Here is a 22,098-nt window from a genome sequence, read left to right as displayed (position 1 = left end):
CATGAGAAATTTCTTTGCCCTGGCCGCTTTCAATACTGTATCCTTGGATCTAATATTTGCAAAATGCACTATGATGTGATGTGGTGTAGGTTTGTCATGGTTGAGCTTGGTAGGGGTCTTCTCTGCCTCTTGGACAAGAATGTTTGTTTCCCTTGCTTGATTAGGGAAGTTTTCAGCTACAATTTGTTCACATTTCTCTTCTAGATCTCTGTTTTTCTCCACCCTCTCGGGGATGCTGATGATTCTGACATTGGAACGTTTCACTGAGTCAGTTATCTCTCGTAACCTACGTTCCTGAGCATGGATTTTTTTGAGTCCAGATTCTATTTTAGCTTTTTCTTATACTAACCCATCCTCCAATTCACTTTCACGTTCTTCTGCCTCATTCACCCTGGTCGTCAGAGCCTCTAGCTTTGACTGCATTTGGCTCATAGAATTTTTAATTTCTGCCAGATTCACTCTCATTTCTGCCCTTAGAGATTCTATATTCTCATTAACATTTTCGTTAATACTTTGTTCAAGTCTACACATCATCTTGACCATTGTTACTCTGAATTCCATTTCTGATAATTTGGTTATACCCATAACCATTAGTTCTGTGGCAGAGGCCACAGACTCATTGCCTTTTCTTTGCTGGGGGTGATTTCTCCTTCTTGTCATTCTGATGAGGAGAGGTTGCGGGGTTGTCCAGAGCCCAAATTATTGACTGGGACACAGGCTGTGCACCCTTGTTTTATAGGGATCTTAGGGATGTGGGCTTCTTGATTTTTCAGTCTGCCTTCTGGGGGAGGGGCCTGCTGCGCCGATACTCAGGCAACCCTGTTTGGGTAGAGTCTCCTTGTCCCCTGCGAGGGGGGATGGATATGGGCACACTGTGAGATGGTATTTCCAGGCTTTTGTTCTCTGGAAGCTTTCCCTGGCAGTTTGCTCTTCCTCTTCTGAGAGTCAGATCAGCAGTGGCCGAATCTCAGCCTCTGTTTCAGAACTGGGATCGCGGACCGTTCTCCACTGATGTTCTAGCCACTTTAACTCTGTTTCTGTTGGTGCTGCTCAACCCTGCGGCGTTTCGGGACGTGTGCCCCACACCCTGCGTCCCAGCCCTCACTTCCAGGGCTGGCTCTTTTCTGTCCTTTGTGTTTCTAACACCGCCAGCCACCAGCCACCAGCCACCCCCGCGCGCTCCCAGAACTGCTGGTCTCAGTCTGGTTCCAGTGAGTGCACCGGAGGTCCAGTTTTCAGACCGGTCGCGCATGTTCCCTGGCTCACGGTCTCTGTCTGCTGTCTCTCAGGTGCCGGTCTGCGAGTCCACCCACTCCCCTGTGCAGGTGGCTACCACTTCCCGGTCCCTCCCCCTTCCATTAAGCTTCCAATATCTGTTGGCAGTTTCATGGCTCCCCTCTTTGTACCTCAATACTCAGTGCTGGAGATGTTCATTTGTAGAGATCCAGATGTATCTTCCTGCGTCTCAGGCTGATTCCGTGGATGTTCGTGCTGGTCTGGTACCTACCCAAGTCGACTCAGCGGACTGGCTGAAAAAGGGGTCCCCTACTCCTCCACCACTTAGGATACTTTTAAAATAAATTCCACATAACCTATCATTAATTCATTTTACCCATAAAAAGAATACACTTTTAAAATCACCTAAAGTTCTTATTAGATAATTTAAAATTTGGAGGAAAAGTGGAAAAATAACATATTTTTTAAATCTGAAGAAATTACAGTATGTTTTTATTTTTAAGTAGAGTTTACATATAATAAAATACACAGTTCAATAAAATTTTTTAATTGCATATATCTGTGTCACTCATAATAAAATACAGAACATTTTCATGACTCCAGAAAGTTCTCTTGTGCTCCTTTTTCTGATCAACTGCCTTCTGGTATTTCTCACTATTGATCAGTTTTGAATTTCATATACATGGAATCAACATACATTCTCTCTCTCTTTTTAAGATATTATTTATTTGAGAGAGAGAGAGAGCATGGGTGAAGGAAGGGTAGAGGGAGGAGGAGAAGCAGGCTTCCCACTGAGCAGGGAGCCCCACATGGGGCTCAATCCCAGGACGCTGACATCATGACCTGAGCCCAAGACAGACGCTTAACCAACTGAGCCACCCAGGTCCTCTCAGTGTCTATTCTTTTGTACCTTGCTGCTTTTATTCAGTATGATGATTTGAGATTTATCCGTGTTATTGTGTGTACTAATCATTTGGTCCTTTTAATTGCTGAGAAGAATTCTGTGTGACTATACTACAGATTGTTTTGTTTTTTTTTTAAACAGAACACTTCACAAATTTGCATGTCATCCTTGCACAGGGGCCAAGCTAATCTTCTCTGTATCATTCCTATTTTAGCATACGTGCTGCACCAGATCATTTATTCCTGCTGCTGTTGACAGACATCTGCACTGTGTCCTGTGTTTGGCTGCCCGAATGCAGCTGCTATGAACAATTTTTACAGGCCTTTTTGTGCACATATATTTTCCTCTTCCTTGGGGAAATACCTATGAAAGTAATTTTGTGTCCTCGTGCACAATTCCATATAACCTTATTTTCAAAAGAGTTATCCAAAGTGACTGTGTATTTTTACACTCTTGGAAGGAATGTGGGAGAGTTTCACTTGTTCCACATACTAACATTTGAGATTGTCTTTTTAGTATGACAGTTCTAGTAGATGCAATATAAGAATGTGTTTAAGATGATTTACAGAAAAAAACTTTTGAATGGGACTGAATTTTTACTAATGTGTGTTCCACTTTTTTTCAGAATATGCTTATAGACGTGGAATCACAGATGCTGTTGGTCTTCCAAGCATTCCTGTTCATCCAGTTGGATACTATGATGCACAGAAGCTCCTGGAGTAAGTTTGTGAGAAACAAACAGATGGCTGTTTGGATATTGCTCTTTATTGGCAGTCTTCAACTATCGGCAGTATTCAACACCTGAATATTTCTTCAATATTCAGAAATACGGAAATTCTCTTAAATGGTAGAACCTACAATTTTATCACCATTTTAAAGAACAGTTGATCTATTCTGGAATTTACTTTACGTAGTGGTATCCAGTGTGAGAGTCATGAAAATGAGACTTTCAGTTCTCCAACTGCAGGGGGCGTGATTGATCAATGGAACTAGCTACTGTGCTTTGAAGTCTGTCACCCTGTGTGTGTCAAGGCCATGCTTCCCACAAGCATTCCCCTCAGTGACTGGTTGCAGCAGGGTCACTAAAACAAGCCCATTACTGGGCGGCGCAGGGCTCCTGTCATGGGAGACTTTAGCTCAGGATTCCACAGCAGGCTTGCTCAACTAGATGCCGCCACCCACCACCCTTTTCTTCCTTCTCTTTCTCCTTCACTCCACATGAGACCTGCATTGTAGTCTGTTGGATTTTTCAGCTTTGTCCTACCCCCCACCTTACTATTTCTCTCACAGGCTTTTCCCCTAAGAAATCTCTTACTCATCTCATCCTCATATTGTCCACAACTTGAGCGACCTGGAATAACACAGTGTGAGAGCAATTCCATCTTATTTTCCTCTTTATGCCTCTTCCCCCTTTGCTTTTCTGACATTGGAGCCCTTTCCCCTTTCCTGCCATGCTTTCTCCCATCTGCATGTCCCTTCTTGTCCAGTCTCCTTTAGGAAGGAGAGAGCATGACTTCTCTGTAAGTAGAATTGTGAGAGAAGCATCTGGCCAGGTAGTACCGTTTCTCAAATAAGAAGGCATTCTTAATCATTTTATTCCAGTCTCCATAAGAAGACTTTTCATGACCTAAAGCAGTGCCCTTCTTTTACAGTTGAGGAGGCTGACATTCAGAGAAGTGGAAGGATCTGTCCCATTTAAGGGCAGACTAAGGAATAGCACCTTGGTCTTTTTTGCTTTTGAGCTCTTAGCTTTGCCACATGGGTTAGAATTCAAGATCCAGGCACAACTTTTGAGGGCACTATGGCTATGTGTTTATCTAAACATATTTATAAAGTCTCAATATTTGTGATATTTAAAAAGATGAACGTGATTGTAACTACTTATAATAGTTGAAAACTACAAATAACGCAAATCTTCAATAATTGGTAAGTAGTCAGATACATCACTGGCTATGATAGTGCATGGGGCCATTAATATATGTGTTGTGCAAGAATATTTAATGATATGGAAACACAAGTATGCTATACTACTAAGTGGAAATGGCAGGTTTATCTAGATATCTAGAAATCTATAGATATATTTATATATAGACATGCAGAGATATAAAGAGAATAATCTCAATTATGTAAACGTTTTTTAAAAAATGAACTTGTATTATCTTTGTAATTAAAAAAGAATGCATGGAAGGAAAGAAGGAAAGATTATATAGAATTGATTTTGAGGTGTACTTAACTATGTCTACTATTTGCTCCAATTAACTAGGTCAATGTCACCTATGACCTAAATGTGGACTAGAATTACTTGATCAGAAAAAAATCACAAATGCAGTTTGCCTCTAATGTATTTAATTTAGCCTCTTTAAGCCATCTTATAAATGCAATCACCATTAATAACATAACTTCCATGGAAAAGTGCATTTTGTTTTGAAAACACCATAATTAAAAATGAACTTAGAAAGCACAATCTACTTGGATAAGGAGATGATCTTTATATATTAAAAGCAGGAAGACAGGTCCAATTTCTTTTCTTTTTTTTTTTTTAAGATTTTATATGTAAGTAACCTCTACAGCCAATGTGGGGCTCAAACTCACAACCCCAAGATCAACAGTCACACGCTCCACTGACTGAGCTAGTTGGGCCCCTCTCCTATTTCATCTTCCACACTTTCTAACATATAATGAAACATTCTACATGATTGGAATTTAGTCTTATACATTTTTTTCAAAGAACATATAATTTGTTTATGATTTTCACTGTGTTTATTTACTCCCTTTGCACACTTAGGTTAGGAGTATGCTCATTGTCCCTGACAGTCAATTCTCAGATGCCCACAAATGGTTAGCCATTTAACATTATGTATTAATTGGAAAAGATGTTTTACAAGTTGGATACATCATAAAATGAGAGTTTCTTAAATGTATGAGAAGATGAGGAGAGATATAAAATCATATTAATGGTCCAAGAATGCTGAGAATTTCATATCTGAGATATGAGTTAAAGTAAAGCAAAAACACATTTACTTGGGTGGGAGGGATTCCCATCTATACTGAAGGGAATGTGATTAAATGGTTTTCATTTGCCTCCCTGAGTAACAACTAGGATTATGATAGCAACGCCAACAATAATGACAGCAATAATAATAGCATCTATCATGCTATTATTTGTCAATTTTGTTGATCTTATCAAAGAATCAACTTTTGGTGTCATGGGTTTTCTCTGTTTTTTTCCTCTGTTCTCTAATTATCTTTGTTACAATCTTTATTATTTCCTTTCTTATGTTTGATACAAGCTTCCTTTTTTTCTTTATTGTCCAGTTTTTTAAGGTGGAAGACTAGTTTATTGATTTGATGTCTTTCTACTTCTTAAATATAGATGTTTATGGCTATACATTTCTCTCCAAGCACGGCTTTAGGTGCATCCCATAAGTTTTGATATATTGTGTCTTCATTTCCATTCATCACCAAGTATTTGCTAAGTACTCTTGTGATTTTTTCTTTCAGCCATTGGGTATTTAGGAGTCAGTTGTTTGATTTCCATATATTTGCATATTTCCCAAATTCCTGTCTGTTATTGATTGCTTAATTATTTCTTTTGTGGTTGGGTTAGTAAACAGATTACATAATTAATTAAAGCATTGCATAATCTCAGTCATTTAAATTTATTTAGACTTATTTCACAGCCTAATATATAGTCTATCCTGGTAATATGTTCCATATGCACTTGAGAAGAACGCATATTCAGCTGTGGTCAGATAGAGTGTTCCAGATGTGCAACAGGACATTTCTGGCTTGCTACCTTCTTCAGCTCCAAGTCTGGGGAAATAAGCCAAAAAGGAAACTGAAGGAATTCACCACTGTGCCTTTTCTTGTACTCTGAGATCCCAAGTTAGTTTGTTTTCTTCTCTCCACCCTTCAGAGCCTAATGTTTGTTTTCTGTATACTTATGGTCCAGAGAATTTAGTTGTACTTAGCAGGAAGAATAGGGTAAAGCACATCTCCATTTTTCCAGAAGCAAAGTTTTACTCCTTTTCAAGCTTCTGTCATGGTACCCTGGTTATCTTATACCACAGCCAAAACAATCACCATACCTTACACTTGCTCTATACTTTTCTGCATCTGTACCTCTTTATACCATATTTTGTACCTGGAACGCTCTTCACGTCATCTTCCCATGCCCAGATCTTAACTCATCCTTTAAAATTCAAACAAGTAAAACCTCTAGAAAGTGTTCATGATCCCACAAGCTAAATCAAGTTTCCTTTTGTCTATATTCTTTACCACTTTTTCTATCATTTGTCTTGCTTTGTTTTATACTATAGTTGGCTTTATACGTATTTTCTTCTGATTAACTTCTGACTATACTCTTTGGTAGAACCACGGCGTCATGTACATATCTGTGTTCCTTAGTGAGTAGAACACATTGTCTTGAACATTGTAGACAATAAATCTTTGCCAAATAGACAAATAAAAATTAATTTGCTACAGGATATAGATTTTAAATGCAATGCTTTTTATACATATTTGTTGAGCATCCCTTATCTGATTAAATCTTTTCTGAGACATTTTCAACACTTACTTTTATTTCCTGAAGTTTTTATGGTCTGAAAGTTTAATATTCAACTTTTTAATTTTCTTGGAATTTATGTTTTATTTATAAAGTGAAGTAAGTACCTAAAGAAACTTATATCCTTAATTATATCAATAATATTTATTGACTAAAACTTCTATTCTCCATAGATGTATGATATTTCCTAAACTGATACATCAGATTCTTACATACAGCTGTTATATTCTATTCCAATCATCTGTTTACTTGTCCTTGTGGGGCACTACAATTTTGGCTTTATATTTTATTATTTTGTGGGAATATGGACTATTCATTACCTTCCTTGTGTTATAATACACAATTGACTGTTATTCTTCCTGATGAATGTACCTTCTTTTGTTTCTCATATTTTTATTTTGAAAAGGAAATAACATTTACACAGTTCAAAATTCAAAGGAGTATACAGTAAAAGGTTTCCATCTTACCCATTTACACCCCAAAAGCAATTAGTATTGTTAACTTACAATATCTCATTATAGAAATATTTTATGTATAATCAAGCATAGGTATATCTTTCTTCACTTATGTTCTACAACATTTTTGCGTACTTAATGCTCTGCTGTTTTGACTGATTATGCTTTCTACCCATGTAAAGTGTCTCTTCACGTTAGTTGATGCTCTTTGTGTGAAATTTTATTATAAATAGATAAACAAATTTTATAGTATGTTACTTGAATTTATGTTTATTAGCCAAACTCCTGAGTGAGATAGGGAAAAAAGTAAGCATTTACTCTCAGAGCATTTTAAAACAGAATATTACTTGTAATTAGTTTTTTATGAGAAGATAATTTAATCGATTAGTATTGTGTGTGCAGTAGATTCTAGGTCAGGTTGAACTGTTCACATGTCCTCGAAGAGGCAGACAGGGAACAGCTGCTGTGTGTAGGCACAGCACAAACGAGGGAGCTGCAGAGCGTGCTCCGCTGCGAAGCCTAGGGTGTATGGGGGTCTGTGAGGACAGATAAAGTCATAAAGTATAGATTGATCTTTTCCATGCTCTTAATTTTCCCCTGAACCACATTCTTCTGTTAGCTCCAGTTTAGCAAGGGGACATTTGGTTTCCGTGCCTAAATCAAGAATAAGTCAATCAGTGCTCTTAAAAGAGTCATCATCCTTCCAGATATGTTGAAGTAAAACCACAAGAACCCCTTCATTCCATACACATTATCATATTATCTTTCTCAGCCACCTGCTGAAAAATAACCAGGGCTAGTGGCATGTGCTGGCAAATCTGCCTGAATCTTTCTACCTTTTTACATTTTTTTAAAGATTTTTATTTTTTAATTTATTTGACAGACAGAGAGCACAGGCAGAGGGAGAAGCAGGCTCCCTGCTAAGCAGGGAGCCTGATGCAGGGCTTAATTCCAGAACCCTGAGATCATGACCTGAGCTGGAGGCACTTAAACTACTGAGCCACCCAGGCGCCCCTCTACCTTTTTAAATTAAAAAAAAATAGAATGAAGCTTTTAGGGCCTGATAATTGAAGTGTAATCCTTTCCTTTGCTCTTCTTCACTCCCTAATAGATGTGTGTGAAAGGACTTTGTAAAAGATGACCATATGCATATTTGGGGATATATTTATCAGTGAGAGAAATAATAAAATAGAAAATCCCAGAGTTTGATGTCAGAACTCTTCCCCCAGTGTGTGCCCTGGAAAGCACTTTTTGTAAACTAGCTTTCTGTTAGAAACTGGGAACGCAGAGTCTAAATTCTTACCAGATGTTTGACCCGCAGCTGTGCCACTTACCAGCTGCATGACCTCAAGCATGTTACCTGTCTCTCTAAGCTTCAGGCCTCTCATCTTTGAAGTGGGAGTAACAGTAGATGCCACCTCATAAGAGCCATAGTAAGGGGTAAATGGCATATCCCTGACTCATAGAAGCCATTATGAGCAGGCACTCCAGAAAGCAAGCTCACTGACATTTTAACTGTTAGCTCCAAAGTGTTCCTTCAGCTAATACTTTTTGCGTTCAACAGGAAAATGGGTGGGGCAGCACCGCCAGATAGCAGCTGGAAAGGAAATCTCCAAGTGCCCTACAATGTTGGACCTGGCTTTATTGGAAACTTTTCTACACAGTTAAGAGATTATTTCTATTGTAACTCTCTTTGGGGGGAGGAAACCTTTTTTCAAAAAAAAAAAAACAATTACGTAGGATAACAGAAAAAGTAAAATACATCTAGTACCAGCAGGAAACAAAACCACAGGTTGTACAGGGGGATACATTTAAATCGTATCAGACAACTGGACAATGGAATCCTTGCATGTGTACATTTAGAAATGAAGCATGGGAGACTATGGACTCTGAGAAACAAACTGAGGGCTTCAGAGGGGAGGGGGGTGGGGGAATGGGATAGACTGGTGATGGGTAGTAAGGAGGGCACGTACTGCATGGTGCATTGGGTATTATATGCAAATAATGAATCATCGAACTTTACATCAGAAACCAGGGATGTACTGTATGGTGACTAACATAATATAATAAAAAAACATTAAAATAAAAAAAAGAAATCTTTAGAATGATGTAAGAGTTAAAAAATTGTGGGTCTCAAAGCTTTAACCAGTATTTTCAGAATGTGTCCTTTATTTTTGCATTAGAAAAGTCAAGATGCACATCCATTCTAACAACAAAGTGACAAGAATATACAATGTGATTGGAATTCTCAGAGGAGCAGTAGAACCAGGTAAATTAATCATTTGCTCAGCAAATATCAATTGAGCAATTCTTCTGGGCCAGGTACTGTTCTGAGCTCTGGGAACACAGGGTGAACAGAGCACAGCAATTCTTTTTTTTTTTTTTAAGATTTTATTTATTTATTTATTTGACACAGAGAGAGAGATAGCCAGTGAGAGAGGAAACACAAGCAGGGGGAGTGGGAGAGGAAGAAGCAGGCTCCCAGAGGAGGAGCCTGATGTGGGGCTCGATCCCATAACGCCGGGATCACGCCCTGAGCCAAAGGCAGACGCTTAACGACTGAGCCACCCAGGCGCCCCAGAGCACAGCAATTCTTTGCCCTAATGGAACTTACGTAAACACAGAATACATAAATATGAGGTAATTTTGTATTGTGATACATGTTGTAAAGAAGAGGAAATGTGGGGTTAGGTTGATTAGATGCCCAAATGTTAGTTAATGTTAAGCTGTGCATGCTTCAATTAAAGGATCAAGGGAGGAAGGGCAGGGAGAGGTCATTTTGAAGTATTTTCTCAGGATTTTCTGGATTTGCTTACCATGTATTTTGCTTGGGGAAATATCTTCATGATAGCTACAAGCATCTATATAAAAGATAACACTCTTAGAAAATTAAGGTAACCTTGGGGTGCCTGAGTGGCTCAGTCAGTTAAGCATCCAGCTCTTGACTTCGGCTCAGGTTCTGATCTTAGGGTCATGAGATCAAGGCCCAAATGTTAGTTAATGTTAAGCTGTGCATGCTTCAATTAAAGGATCAAGGGAGGAAGGGCAGGGAGAGGTCATTTTGAAGTATTTTCTCAGGATTTTCTGGATTTGCTTACCATGTATTTTGCTTGGGGAAATATCTTCATGATAGCTACAAGCATCTATATAAAAGATAACACTCTTAGAAAATTAAGGTAACCTTGGGGTGCCTGAGTGGCTCAGTCAGTTAAGCATCCAGCTCTTGACTTCGGCTCAGGTTCTGATCTTAGGGTCATGAGATCAAGGCCCGAGTCGGGCTCCATGCTCAGCTTAAGAGTCTCTCTTTCCCTCTTCCTCTGCCCCACCCCCTCAACCCTGCTCATGTGCACTCACTCTCTAAAAAATAAAAAAAGAAAGAAAATTAAGGTAACTTTGAATTAATGAATCCTTTACATAATTTTATTTTCCATTGAAGTTCGTGAGATATATAGACACATGATTTCCACAAAATTTCAGATGACCTACAGATTAATACATTTTATAAATAGTCTTCATTATGTTTCAGTTCCTTAGGAATTATGGTTATATATTGGTTACCAACAGGCATACAGTTAAATCACATATTTTTCTTAGAAGCAGCCAATGCTTTCTTTCAGGGGTAAAGAATATTGGTATGCTTTCAGTGAGTACTAAATAATATGTAATGGACAATTCATTGAATCTTCCTAAGTACCTGTTTTGTGCCAGCTCTGTATTAGGCATGAGGAATGGAGGGGTAAAATGAAGACATGAGCCATGGATAAGAAGCCATATATTCAAGTGTGGTAACTGCTTTGTCAGATATGATAGGATTGCTCTAGGAGCTGGATTGTGGGAGCAGTTTCTTCCCATTTGGAAGCTAGGAAAGAGTCACAGAGGGGGAGAATCGCTGAGCTGTACCTTGAAAATTGAGCAGAAGGAATAGGAAGTGGAGAACTTACTACGTGGCCACTGCATTCTCTTACTCTGAAAATACTGGAAGCAAATTGATAAGTAGGTAAGAGAGGAGTATCAGAGAATTATAAAAGGAGGTGCATAGAATAATTTCTATACTTTTATACTTATCATTACTTCTATACTTATGATTACTATCATACATTGAAGTATATATTTGCTTATCACATTCATATTTTCTTCATACATCAAAATCAGAAAAAAATAGTATATTTACACAGGTCTTCAGGAACCTTGGTATCTTTCTTTGAGTCATGAGTGCTCTGTATTTGGTGCTCTTGAGTCATTTGCAGTTTGCTCCACTGTTGACCTGGTATGACAAGTACTTTTGTAATGATACTTTCTAGACAGATATGTCATTCTTGGAGGTCACCGTGACTCATGGGTGTTTGGTGGCATTGACCCTCAGAGCGGAGCAGCTGTTGTTCATGAAATTGTGAGGAGTTTTGGAACACTGAAAAAAGAAGGTAATATAAACAAAGTAAAAAGATCGGCCTCTCTGAATCTCAGTGTAGTCTTCTCTAAAGTGGGTAAAATTACCACCTTCTCACAGGATTGTATGAAGGGTCAACTGAGAGGATGTGTGCAAAGTATACCATCTTAGTAGCATCAAGTACTTAGTAATACCTATTAGCATAGAACAGCTTTCAATAACTAGTGGCTATATTACTCATCTGGGTTAGTTAATTATATTGTTTATTTATTTTTGCTTATTTATAGAATGTTTACATTATTGATATTCATAAAATTATAATCTGAAATAAAGGAATTCTGCTGTTAAGGGTTGCTCTTGACAACAAAGAAGGTGGAGGTGGGTTTCTTCACAGGAGAGGACAAACCAAAACAGGTCATAAGCCAAATTGTACTGATCAGAGAACTGTCCTCGCACCCTTCTAACCTCACACGTCAGGTCAAGTGTCCCAAGTAAGGAGATGGAAGCTTTCTCAGAAAACTACTGGTCTCGCTGCCTAATAGGATTTCTCGAATCTTTGCTGTTTGCATTCCCACACCCCCAGCCTTGGTTTGCCCTCTCAAGATTTAGGTTTCTTCTCCTAGCACCAGTGCTTTAATTGTTTTAGAATCTTCCTATGAAAACAAAGATAAGATTGATTTCAAAAGGCTACTTTTTAAAACATATTACACCTTGAGAGCAGAAAATCTGCTCTGTGTACTGACCCTGCAAATGAGGGTTCGGGGCTGGAAATGTGATCTATGATTTTTTAGCAGCAGTAAAAACAATGGCAAAAATATGTTAAGTGTGCATTGTACTCGTTTCCTCAGAGAACCAGTGTTTTCACGTGTTCTCTGTTTTGAACTCCTAGCAACCAGGGAGAAGTTTAGTTATTTCTGTTCTCACATCACCAATAAGCTAAACAAGGTTTATAGAATCCAGTTGTATAGCTAGTGAGTTGTGTAGCTGGTGTGTGGCAGAGTCAGAGAATCAGGGTTTCAACTCGAATTTCTGGCTACCAGTCCACAAAGCCACGTCTCTCTTTAAAACAAAATGGTGAGGAGCTATATTCTTTTTTCCGCACAGCCATCTTATATTTTAAAGACACAAAATTATGAAGGCTTGAATCTACATAGCTCATGAATTAGCTAGTGTTTAATAGCAGTGTAAAACAATGCCATGATTTTTCAATAAGATTCCCTATGATGAATACAAAACATCACAGTGACAATGATAGCATGCCAAAAGAATGCAATGATAAGGAATAACAATTCATAGGAAATTTGAATAATATCATGAACAAACTTGACAAAAATAAAACACTGGACTCAGCTGTAGGGATACACATTCTTAAGAAGCACAAATGAGCTATTTACTGAAATAATGACAAGTTTTTGGAGCATGCATGAAGTGCTATATTTGTAAACATGACTCCATTCAATCTTCCCCCAAATCAAGTAATATCTTCATCTTTACCTTGCTATTCCTGGGGTACAGATGAGGAAAGGGAAACAGAGAAAGCTTGCGTAACTTCCCCTCAGTCCTACTGCTAGTAAGTGAAAGAACTGGGAATTGAAATAAGATCTTTCTTTAACTCCAAGGTCAGTGTTTATAACTCCCAGCCACATCACCTCCTTGTTGAGTGATGCTTAATTATTGTAGCAGCCACAGACATCAGTACTGCTAACTGAGCTTCTGTTGACAAATTCTGGCAGAGAATGGAGTGAAATCACACAACCAGCTGACACTGAACAATTGTTTGTGTGATGCCAGAATGTGGAAGAGTTGTAAGGAATTTTCTCTCAGTTCTATCTGCTCTCAGAACACAGACCACATCTAACACTTTCTTCTTTCTCTCCGGCAGCTGCAGAGCCAGATGGCTGCCTGTGTGTATCTAATCATTATATATCAGTTAGAATATTATGACTTCACAGAATTTTTGCTGTGTCTACATTTTCCCCCTTTTTAGTGCAAATGTGCTCTTTTGTATTGACAAATCAGCTTTAAAATCTCACGAAAGGAAATTATATAAGTCAAAATTCTCACCAGAGTTCACCTTTCCTAAACAACCAATGAAGTTTTAGGGTTGTTTTTCTGTGGAGTTTTACAATGTTTTGGATATATTATGCATTTTCCCAGCATTTATATGTATTCACATATATTTTAGGATGGAGACCTAGAAGAACGATTTTGTTTGCAAGCTGGGATGCAGAAGAATTTGGTCTTCTTGGTTCTACTGAGTGGGCAGAGGTTAGTTGATAATTTGCTACAATATAAATTTTCATAATAGCAAAGCAGTTAATACTTAATTCTCAAAAATGTAAAAATAACAATTGAATTCAGTGAGGATATATTCAGACTTTTTTCTAAAATCTGAAATAACACATCCTTGTTTAAAAATAACAATTCTTTGTATTGAAGAACTGTTTTGTTTGAACTTTTGAAGCCACTTAATGTCAATTGTCAAAATGATTTATCTTCATTTTCTGGGAGTGTGATAGTAAATAAGTAATTCACTAGAAACCAAACATCAAAATAAGATATCACATTTCTATCGCCATTTCCAAATTAGCTCCTAAAGCTATCCACATTTAAATCCCCCCCTTGAGCCTGTACAGTAGTTGCCCCCAAACTGGACAACCTAGAAGAAATGGATAAATTCTTAGAAACATATAATTTTCTTGGGTCCATAGCCTCTCATGGTTTCAGAGGGGAAGGGGATTGGGGTGAGGGGGGTAGCAAGGTGATGGGTATTTATGTTCCTTATATGACTGACTCTGAATTAAGTCATGGTAAAAATGAGACAGGAAGTCTCACTGAAGAATATTTGATAGGCCCCTTTAGAAGTAATTTTACCTTTACACTGAAGATGTTATATACAAACCAAATGGTAACCACAGATCAGAAACCAGTAATGGATATGCAAAAAATAAAGACAGGAATCTAAGTATATCACTAGAGAAAGCCAACTAACCACGAGAGAAAAGAGCCAAAGAAGAAAGGAACAGAGAGGAACTACAAAAACAAACATAAAATGAGCAACAGAATGGCAATAAGTATATCCCTATCAATAATTACTTTGAATTTAAATGGACTAAACATTCCTATCAAAAGACAAAGGGACAGAATGGATAAAAAAAGCAAGACCCATCTACATACTACCTACAAGAGACTCATTTTAGAGTTAGAGACACATGCAGGCTGAAAGTGAAGGGATGGAGAAGCATTTATGCAAATGGCTGTGAAAAGATATCTGGGGTAGCAATACTTATATTGGACAAAATAGACTTTAAAACAAAGACTGCAACAAGAGACAAAAAAAGACACTATATAATCGTAAAAGAAACAATCCAACAAGAAGATATAACAATTTTAAATATTTATGCACCTGACATGGGAGCATCCAAATACATAAAGCAGTTAACAACAAACATAAAGGAACTAATTGATAGTAATACAATAATAGTAGGGGACTTTGACGTCCCATTTACATCAATGGATAGATTATCCAAACAGAAAATCAACAAGGAAATAGTGGCTTTGAATGACACTTTGGACCAGATGAATCTAACAGATATATTCAAAACATTCCATCCTAAAACAGCAGAATACACATTCTTTCCAAGTGTACATGGAACATTCTCCAGAATGATCATATCTTAGGTCACAAAATAAGCCTCAACAAATTCAAAAAGATTGAAGTCATACCATGCATCTTTTCTGACCACAGCACTGTGAAACTACAAGTCAATCACAAAAAAAAAAAAAATCTGAAAAGAACACAAATACATAGAGGTTAAGTAACACGCTACTAAATAATGAATGAGTCAACCAAGAAATGAAAGAGAAAATCGAAAAATACATGGAAACAAATGAGATTGAAAACACAATGGTCCAAAATCTTTTGGATGCAGCAAAAGCTGTTCTAAGAAGGAAGTTTATAGCAATACAAGCCTACTTCAGGAAGCAAGAAAAATCTCAGATAAACAACCTAACCTTACATCTAAAAAACTCGAAAAAGAAGAACAAACAAAACCCCAAATCAGTAGAAGGAAGTCACTATAAAGATTAGAGCAGAAATAAATGAAATAGAAACTAAAACAAAAAAAAAATAGATCATGAAACCAGGAGCTGGTTCTTTGAAAACATCAACAAAATTGATAAACCTTTAGCTAAACTACATCAAAAAAAAGAGAAGACTCAAATAAACAAAGTCAGAAATGAAAGAGAAGAAATAGCAACCAACACCACAGAAATACGGATTATAGGAGAATATTATGAAAAATTATATGTGCCCCAAAACTGGACAACCTAGAAGGAATGGATAAATTCTTAGAAACATATAAATTTCTGGGGTCCATAGCCTCTCATGGTTTCAGAGGGGAAGGGGATCGGGGTGAAGGGGTAGCAAGGTGATGGGTATTAAGGAGGGCACATGTTGTGATGAGCCCTGGGTGTTATACGCAACTAATGAATCATTGAATACTACATCAAAAACTAATAATACAGTGGCTAACTGAACTTAATAATAATAAAAAAAACAAACATATAATTTACCAAAACTGAATCAGGAAGAAATAAAAAATTTGAATAGACCAATTATCAGCAATGAAAGTGAATCAGTAATCAAAAAATTCCCAACAAACAAAAGTCCAGAAACAGGTGGCTTCACAAGTGAACTGTACCAAAAATTTTAAAAAGATTTATTAACTATTCTTTTCAGATTAACCCAAAAAATAGAAGAGGAAAGAAAGCTTCCAAATTTATTCTATGAGACCAACATTACCCTGATACCAAAACCAGAGAAAAACACTACATAAAAAGAGAACTACAAGCCAATACCACTGAGGAACATAGATGGAAAAATCCTCAACAAAGTATTAGCTAACTGAATCCAACAATACATTTAAAAAAAGTCATTCGCCACAATTAAATGGTATTTAATCCTGGGTGGTTCAATATTTGCAAGTCAACCAATGTGATCCACCACATTAGCGAGAGAAAGGATAAAAACCATATAATCATTTCAATAGATGTAGAAAAACCTTTTGACAAAGTACTACATCCATTCATGATGAAAACCCTCAACAAAGTAGTTTAGAGGGAACATACCTCAACATAATAAAGGCCATATATGAAACCCCACAGCTGACATCATGCTCAGTAGTGAAAAACTGAGAGCTTTTTTCCTAAGGTCAGGAACAAGGCAAGGATGTCCACTTTCACCACTTTTATTCAACATAGAACCAGAAGTCCTAGACACAGAAATCAGACAAGAGAAAGGAATAAAAGGCATATACATTGGTAAGAAGGAAGAAAAACTTTCACTATTTGCAGGTGACATGATACTATAGGAAACCCTAAATTCCACCAAAAAACTACTAGAACTTATACATGAATTCAGTAAAGTTGCAGAGTACAAAATCAGTAGGCAGAAATCTATTGCATTTCTATACACTAATAATGAAGAAGCAGAAAGAGAAATTAAGGAAAAGCAATCCCATTTACAGTTGTACCACAAATAATAAAATCCTAGGAATAAACTTAACCACAGAGGTGAAAGACCTTTACTTGGAAAACCTTAAAACATCGATTAAAGAAATTGAAGATGACATAAACAAATGGAAAGAAATTCCATGCTCATGGATTCGGAGAATAAATATTGTTAAAATGTCCATACTACTCAAAGCAATAAACAGATTTAATGCAATTCCTCTCCAAATACCAGCAGCATTTTTCACAGAACTAAAACAAACAATCCTAAAATTTGTGTGGGACCTCCAACGGCCCCAGATGGCCAAAGCAGTCTTTATTTATTTATTTTTTTAATAATGATTTTTTATTTTATTATGTTAGTCACCATACAGTACATCCCCGGTTTCCGATGTAAGGCTCAATGATTCATTAGTTGTGTATAACACCCACTGCACCATGAAATACGTGCCCTTCTTACTACCCATCACCGGCCTATCCCATTCCCCCACCCCCCTCCCCTCTGAAGCCCTCAGTTTGTTTCTCAGAGTCCATAGTCTCTCATGTTTCATTCCCCCTTCTATTTACCCCCCCTTTCTTTATCCCTTTCTTCCCCTACTGATCATCCTAGTTCTTATGTTCCATAGATGAGAGAAATCATATGATAGTTGTCTTTCTCTGCTTGACTTATTTCACGTAGCATTATCTCCTCCAGTGCCGTCCATGTTGTAGCAAATGTTGAGAACTCGTTCTTTCTGATAGCTGAGTAATATTCCATTGTATATATGGACCACAACTTCTTAATCCAGTCATCTGTTGAAGGGCATCTCGGCTCCTTCCACGATTTAGCTATTGTGGACATTGCTGCTATGAACATTGGGGTGCATATGGCCCTTCTCTTTACTACGTCTGTATCTTTGGGGTAAACACCCAGTAGTGCAATGGCTGGATCATAGGGTAGCTCAATTTTTAACTTTTTAAGGGACCTCCACACTGTTTTCCAGAGTGGCTGTACCAACTTGCATTCCCACCAACAATGTAGGAGGGATCCCCTTTCTCCACATCCTCTCCAACAATTGTTGTTTCTTGCCTTGTCTATTTTTGCCATTCTAACTGGCGTAAGGTGGTATCTCAGTGTGGTTTTGATTTGAATTTCCTTGATGGCTAATGATTTTGAACATTTTTTCATGTGTCTGTTAGCCATTTGTATGTCTTCATTGGAAAAGTGTCTGTTCATATCTTCTGCCCATTTTTTGATTTGTTTATTTGTTTCTCGTGTATTGAGTTTGAGAAGTTCTTTGTAGATCTTGGATACCAGTCCTTTATCTGTAGTGCCATTTGCAAATATATTCTCCCATTCCGTGGGCTGCCTCATAGTTTTTCTGACTGTTTCCTTGGCTGTGCAGAAACTTTTAATCTTGATGAAGTCCCATAAATTCATTTTATCTTTTGTTTCTCTTGTCTTTGGGGATGTATCATGAAAAAGATTGCTTTGGCTGATGTCGTAGAGGGTGCTGCCTATGTCCTCTTCTAGAATTTTGATGGATTCCTGTCTCACATCGAGGTCTTTCATCCATTTGGAGTTTATTTTTGTGTATGGTGTGAGAGAGTGGTCAAGTTTCATTCTTTTGCATGTAGCTGTCCAATTTTCCCAGCACCATTTATTGAAGAGACTGTCTTTTTCCCACCAGATGTTTTTTCCTGCTTTATCAAATATTCGTTGCCCAAAGAGCCGAGGGTGCATCTCTGGGCTCTCTATTCTGTTCCATTGGTCTATGTGTCTGTTTTTGTGCCAGTACCATGCTGTCTTTGTGATCACAGCTTTGTAGTACAGCTCGAAATCCGGCATTGTGATGCCCCCAGCTTTGTTTTTCCTTTTCAACAGTTCCTTGGAGATTCGGGGCCTTTTCTGTTTCCATCCAAATTTAAGGACTATTTGTTCCAGTTGTTCGAAAAATGTCCTCGGTATTTTGATCGGGATAGCATTGAAAGTGTAGATTGCTCTGGGTAGCATGGACATTTTAACTATGTTAATTCTTCCGATCCATGAGCATGGAATATCTTTCCATCTTTTTATGTCTTCCTCAATGTCTTTCAAGAGTGATTTATAGTTTCTAAAATATAGGTCCTTTACGTCTCTGGTTAAGTTAATTCCAAAGTAACGTATGGTTTTTGGTGCTATTGTAAATGGGATGGATTCCCTAATTTCTCTTTCTTCGGTCTCGTTATTCGTGTACAGAAATGCAACTGATTTCTGAGCATTTATTTTGTATCCTGCCACGTTACTGAATTGCTCTATAACTTCTAATAGTTTGGGAGTGGCTTCTTTTGGGTTTTCCATATAGAGTATCATGTCATCTGCGACGAGAGACATTTTGACTTCTTCTTTGCCAATTTGAATACCTTTGATCCCTTTTTTGTTGTCTGATTGCTGTTGCAAGGACTTCTAGTACTATGTTGAATAATAGTGGCGAGAGTGGGCATCCTTGTCGTGTTCCTGATCTTAAGGGAAAGGCTTCCAGCTTTTCCCCTTTGAGAATAATATTTGCAGTAGGCTTTTCATAGATGCCTTTATGATATTGAGAAATGTACCCTCTATTCCTGCACTCTGAAGGGTTTTAATCAGGAAAGGATGCTGTATTTTGTCAAATGCTTTTTCGGCATCGATTGAGAGGATCATATGGTTCCTGAGTCTTTTCTTGTTGATATGATGTATCACGCTGATTGATTTGCGAATATTGAACCACGCTTCCATCCCAGGTATGAATCCCACTTGATCGTGATGGATAATCCTATAATGAACTGTTGGATTCTATTAGCAAGTATCTTGTTGAGGATTTTGGCATCCATATTCATTAGGGAAATCGGTCTGTAATTCTCCTTTTTGATGGGGTCTTTGCCTGGTTTGGGGATCAAGGTAATATTGGCCTCATAGAATGAGTTTGGTAGCTTTCCTTCTGTTTCTATTTTTTGAAATAGCTTTAGGAGAATAGGTATTATTTCTTCTTTGAATGTTTGGTAGAATTCCCCAGGAAAACAGTCTGGGCCTGGAGTTTTGTTATTTGGAAGGTTGTTTATCACTGACTCAATTTCTTCATAATTAATTGGCCTGTTTAAGAAATCAATTTCTTCCTGTTTCAATCTTGGTAGTTTATAGGTTTCCAGGAAGGATTCCATCTCTTCCAGATTGCTTAGTTTATTGGCATATAGCTGTTGATAAAAAATTCTAATAATCCTTCCAATTTCAATGGTGTTCGTCATGACCTCTCCTTTTTCATTCATAATTTTAATAATCTGGGTCCTTTCTCTTTTCTTTTTGATAAATCTTGCCAGAGGTCTGTCAATTTTATTGATTCTCTCAAAGAACCAGCTTCTAGTCCTGTTGATCTGCTCTACTGTACTTCTGGTTTCTGCTTGATTGATTTCAGCTCTAATTTTGGTCAACTGCTTCCTCGTGTGTGGATTAGGCCTGTCCCTCTGTTGCTGTTCCAGCTTCTTGAGGTGAGAATATAAAAACTGCGTTTTAGGTTTTTCTATTCTTTTGAGTGAGGCTTGGATGGCTATGTATTTCCCCCTTAGGACTGCCTTTGCAGTATCCCATAGGTTTCGGACTGTTGTATTTTCATTCTCATTGATCTCCATAAATTGTTTAATTTGATTTTTGATTTCCTGGTTTATCGAGTCATTCCTGAGCAGGATGGTTCTTAGTCTCCAAGTGTTTGAGTTTCTTCCAAATTTTTCCTTGTGGTTGAGTTCCAATTTCAGAGCGTTGTGGTCTGAGAATATGCAGGGGATAATTTCAATCTTTTGGTATCGGTCGAGACCTGTTTTGTGTCCCAGAACATGGTCTATTCTTGAGAATGTTCCATGGGCATTAGAATAGAATGAGTATTCTTTTGTTCTGGGGTGTAGTGTTCTATATATATCTATGAGGTCCAACTCGTCGAGTATGGCATTCAAAGCCTTTGATTCTTTGCTTAGTTTATGCCAGGGTGTTCTGTCTATTTCTGATAGTGGAGTGTTGAGGTCCCCTACTGTTAATGTATCTTTATTTACATGTCTCTTTATTCTGGTTAAGAGTTGGCTTGTGTATCTTGCTGCTCCCCTGTTGGGGGCATATATATTTATAATTGTCATATCCACTTGTTGAATACTTCCTTTAAGAATAATATAGTGCCCTTCTGCGTCTCTAACTATAGTCTGTAGTTTAAAATCCAATTTATCTGCTATGAGAATTGCTACCCCAGCTTTCTTTTGAGGTCCATTTGCGTGAAAGATGGTACTCCATCCTCTTACTCTCAGTCTGAATGCATCTTTGGGTTCGAAATGAGTCTCTTGTAGACAGCAAATGGATGGGTCATTTCTTTTTATCCAATCTGCAACCCTGTGGCACTTTATGGGAGAATTTAAGCCATTCACATTAAGACTGAGTACTGAGAGATATGCTTTTAATGATGCCATGTTGCCAGTAAAGTCTTTGTTTTTATTGGCTGTGACTTTCTGTTCTGTATCACTCTTGGGGCCTTTTTACCTTTATAGAACCCCCCGTAATATCTCCTGTAGAGCTAGTTTCGTGGTTACGAAATTGGTTAGTGACTGGCGATCTGAAATGCCTTTATTTCTCCATCAATTCTGAATGACAGCCTTGCTGGATAAAGGATCCTTGGCTGCATGTTTTCCTCTGAAAGAGCTTTAAATATGCTCCCCCAACCCTTTCACTCATTCCAGGTCTGTCTAGACAGGTCTGACGTAATTCTGATGCCTTTGCCTTGGTACGTGAGAAATTTCTTTGCCCTGGCCACTTTTAACACTGTATCCTTGGATCTAATATTTGCGAAATGCACTATGACGTGACGTGGCGTAGGTTTGTCGTGGTTGAGCTTGGGAAGGGTCCTCTCTGCCTCTTGGACACGAATGTTTGTTTCCCTCGCTAGATTAGGGAAGTTTTCAGCTATAATTTGTTCAAATATCTCTTCTAAACCTCTGTTTTTCTCCACCCCCACGGGGATGCCGATGATTCTAACATTGGATTGTTTCATTGAGTCAGTAATCTCCCGTAACC

General features: G+C 37.8%; 1 protein-coding gene and 1 non-coding gene across 6 annotated transcripts in view; one reads left to right on the top strand and one right to left on the bottom strand.

Moving 5' to 3' along the window:
* Positions 1 to 22,098, top strand: part of LOC148108305 (glutamate carboxypeptidase 2-like) — a 121,313-nt gene that overhangs the window by 41,373 nt on the left and 57,842 nt on the right. For all 5 annotated transcript variants that reach the window (XM_087870998.1, XM_087870999.1, XM_087871002.1 and 2 more), the window contains exons 7-11: positions 2,766 to 2,859; positions 8,724 to 8,822; positions 9,343 to 9,428; positions 11,461 to 11,580; positions 13,732 to 13,814. In XM_087870998.1, coding sequence (XP_087727124.1) covers positions 2,766 to 2,859; positions 8,724 to 8,822; positions 9,343 to 9,428; positions 11,461 to 11,580; positions 13,732 to 13,814 — 482 coding nt within the window. The remainder of the gene's footprint in view (positions 1 to 2,765; positions 2,860 to 8,723; positions 8,823 to 9,342; positions 9,429 to 11,460; positions 11,581 to 13,731; positions 13,815 to 22,098) is intronic.
* On the bottom strand, positions 2,272 to 2,376 carry LOC123803819 (U6 spliceosomal RNA). The gene has a single exon (XR_015720865.1). It is a non-coding gene; the product is annotated as a U6 spliceosomal RNA (small nuclear RNA).

Source organism: Ursus americanus, chromosome 21 (genome assembly GCF_024610735.1).
Source record: "Ursus americanus isolate L20-20 chromosome 21, mUrsAme1.1.p, whole genome shotgun sequence".
In the NCBI taxonomy this organism is placed as follows: Eukaryota; Metazoa; Chordata; class Mammalia; order Carnivora; family Ursidae; genus Ursus; species Ursus americanus.
This window is presented reverse-complemented; position numbering and strand designations above follow the sequence as displayed.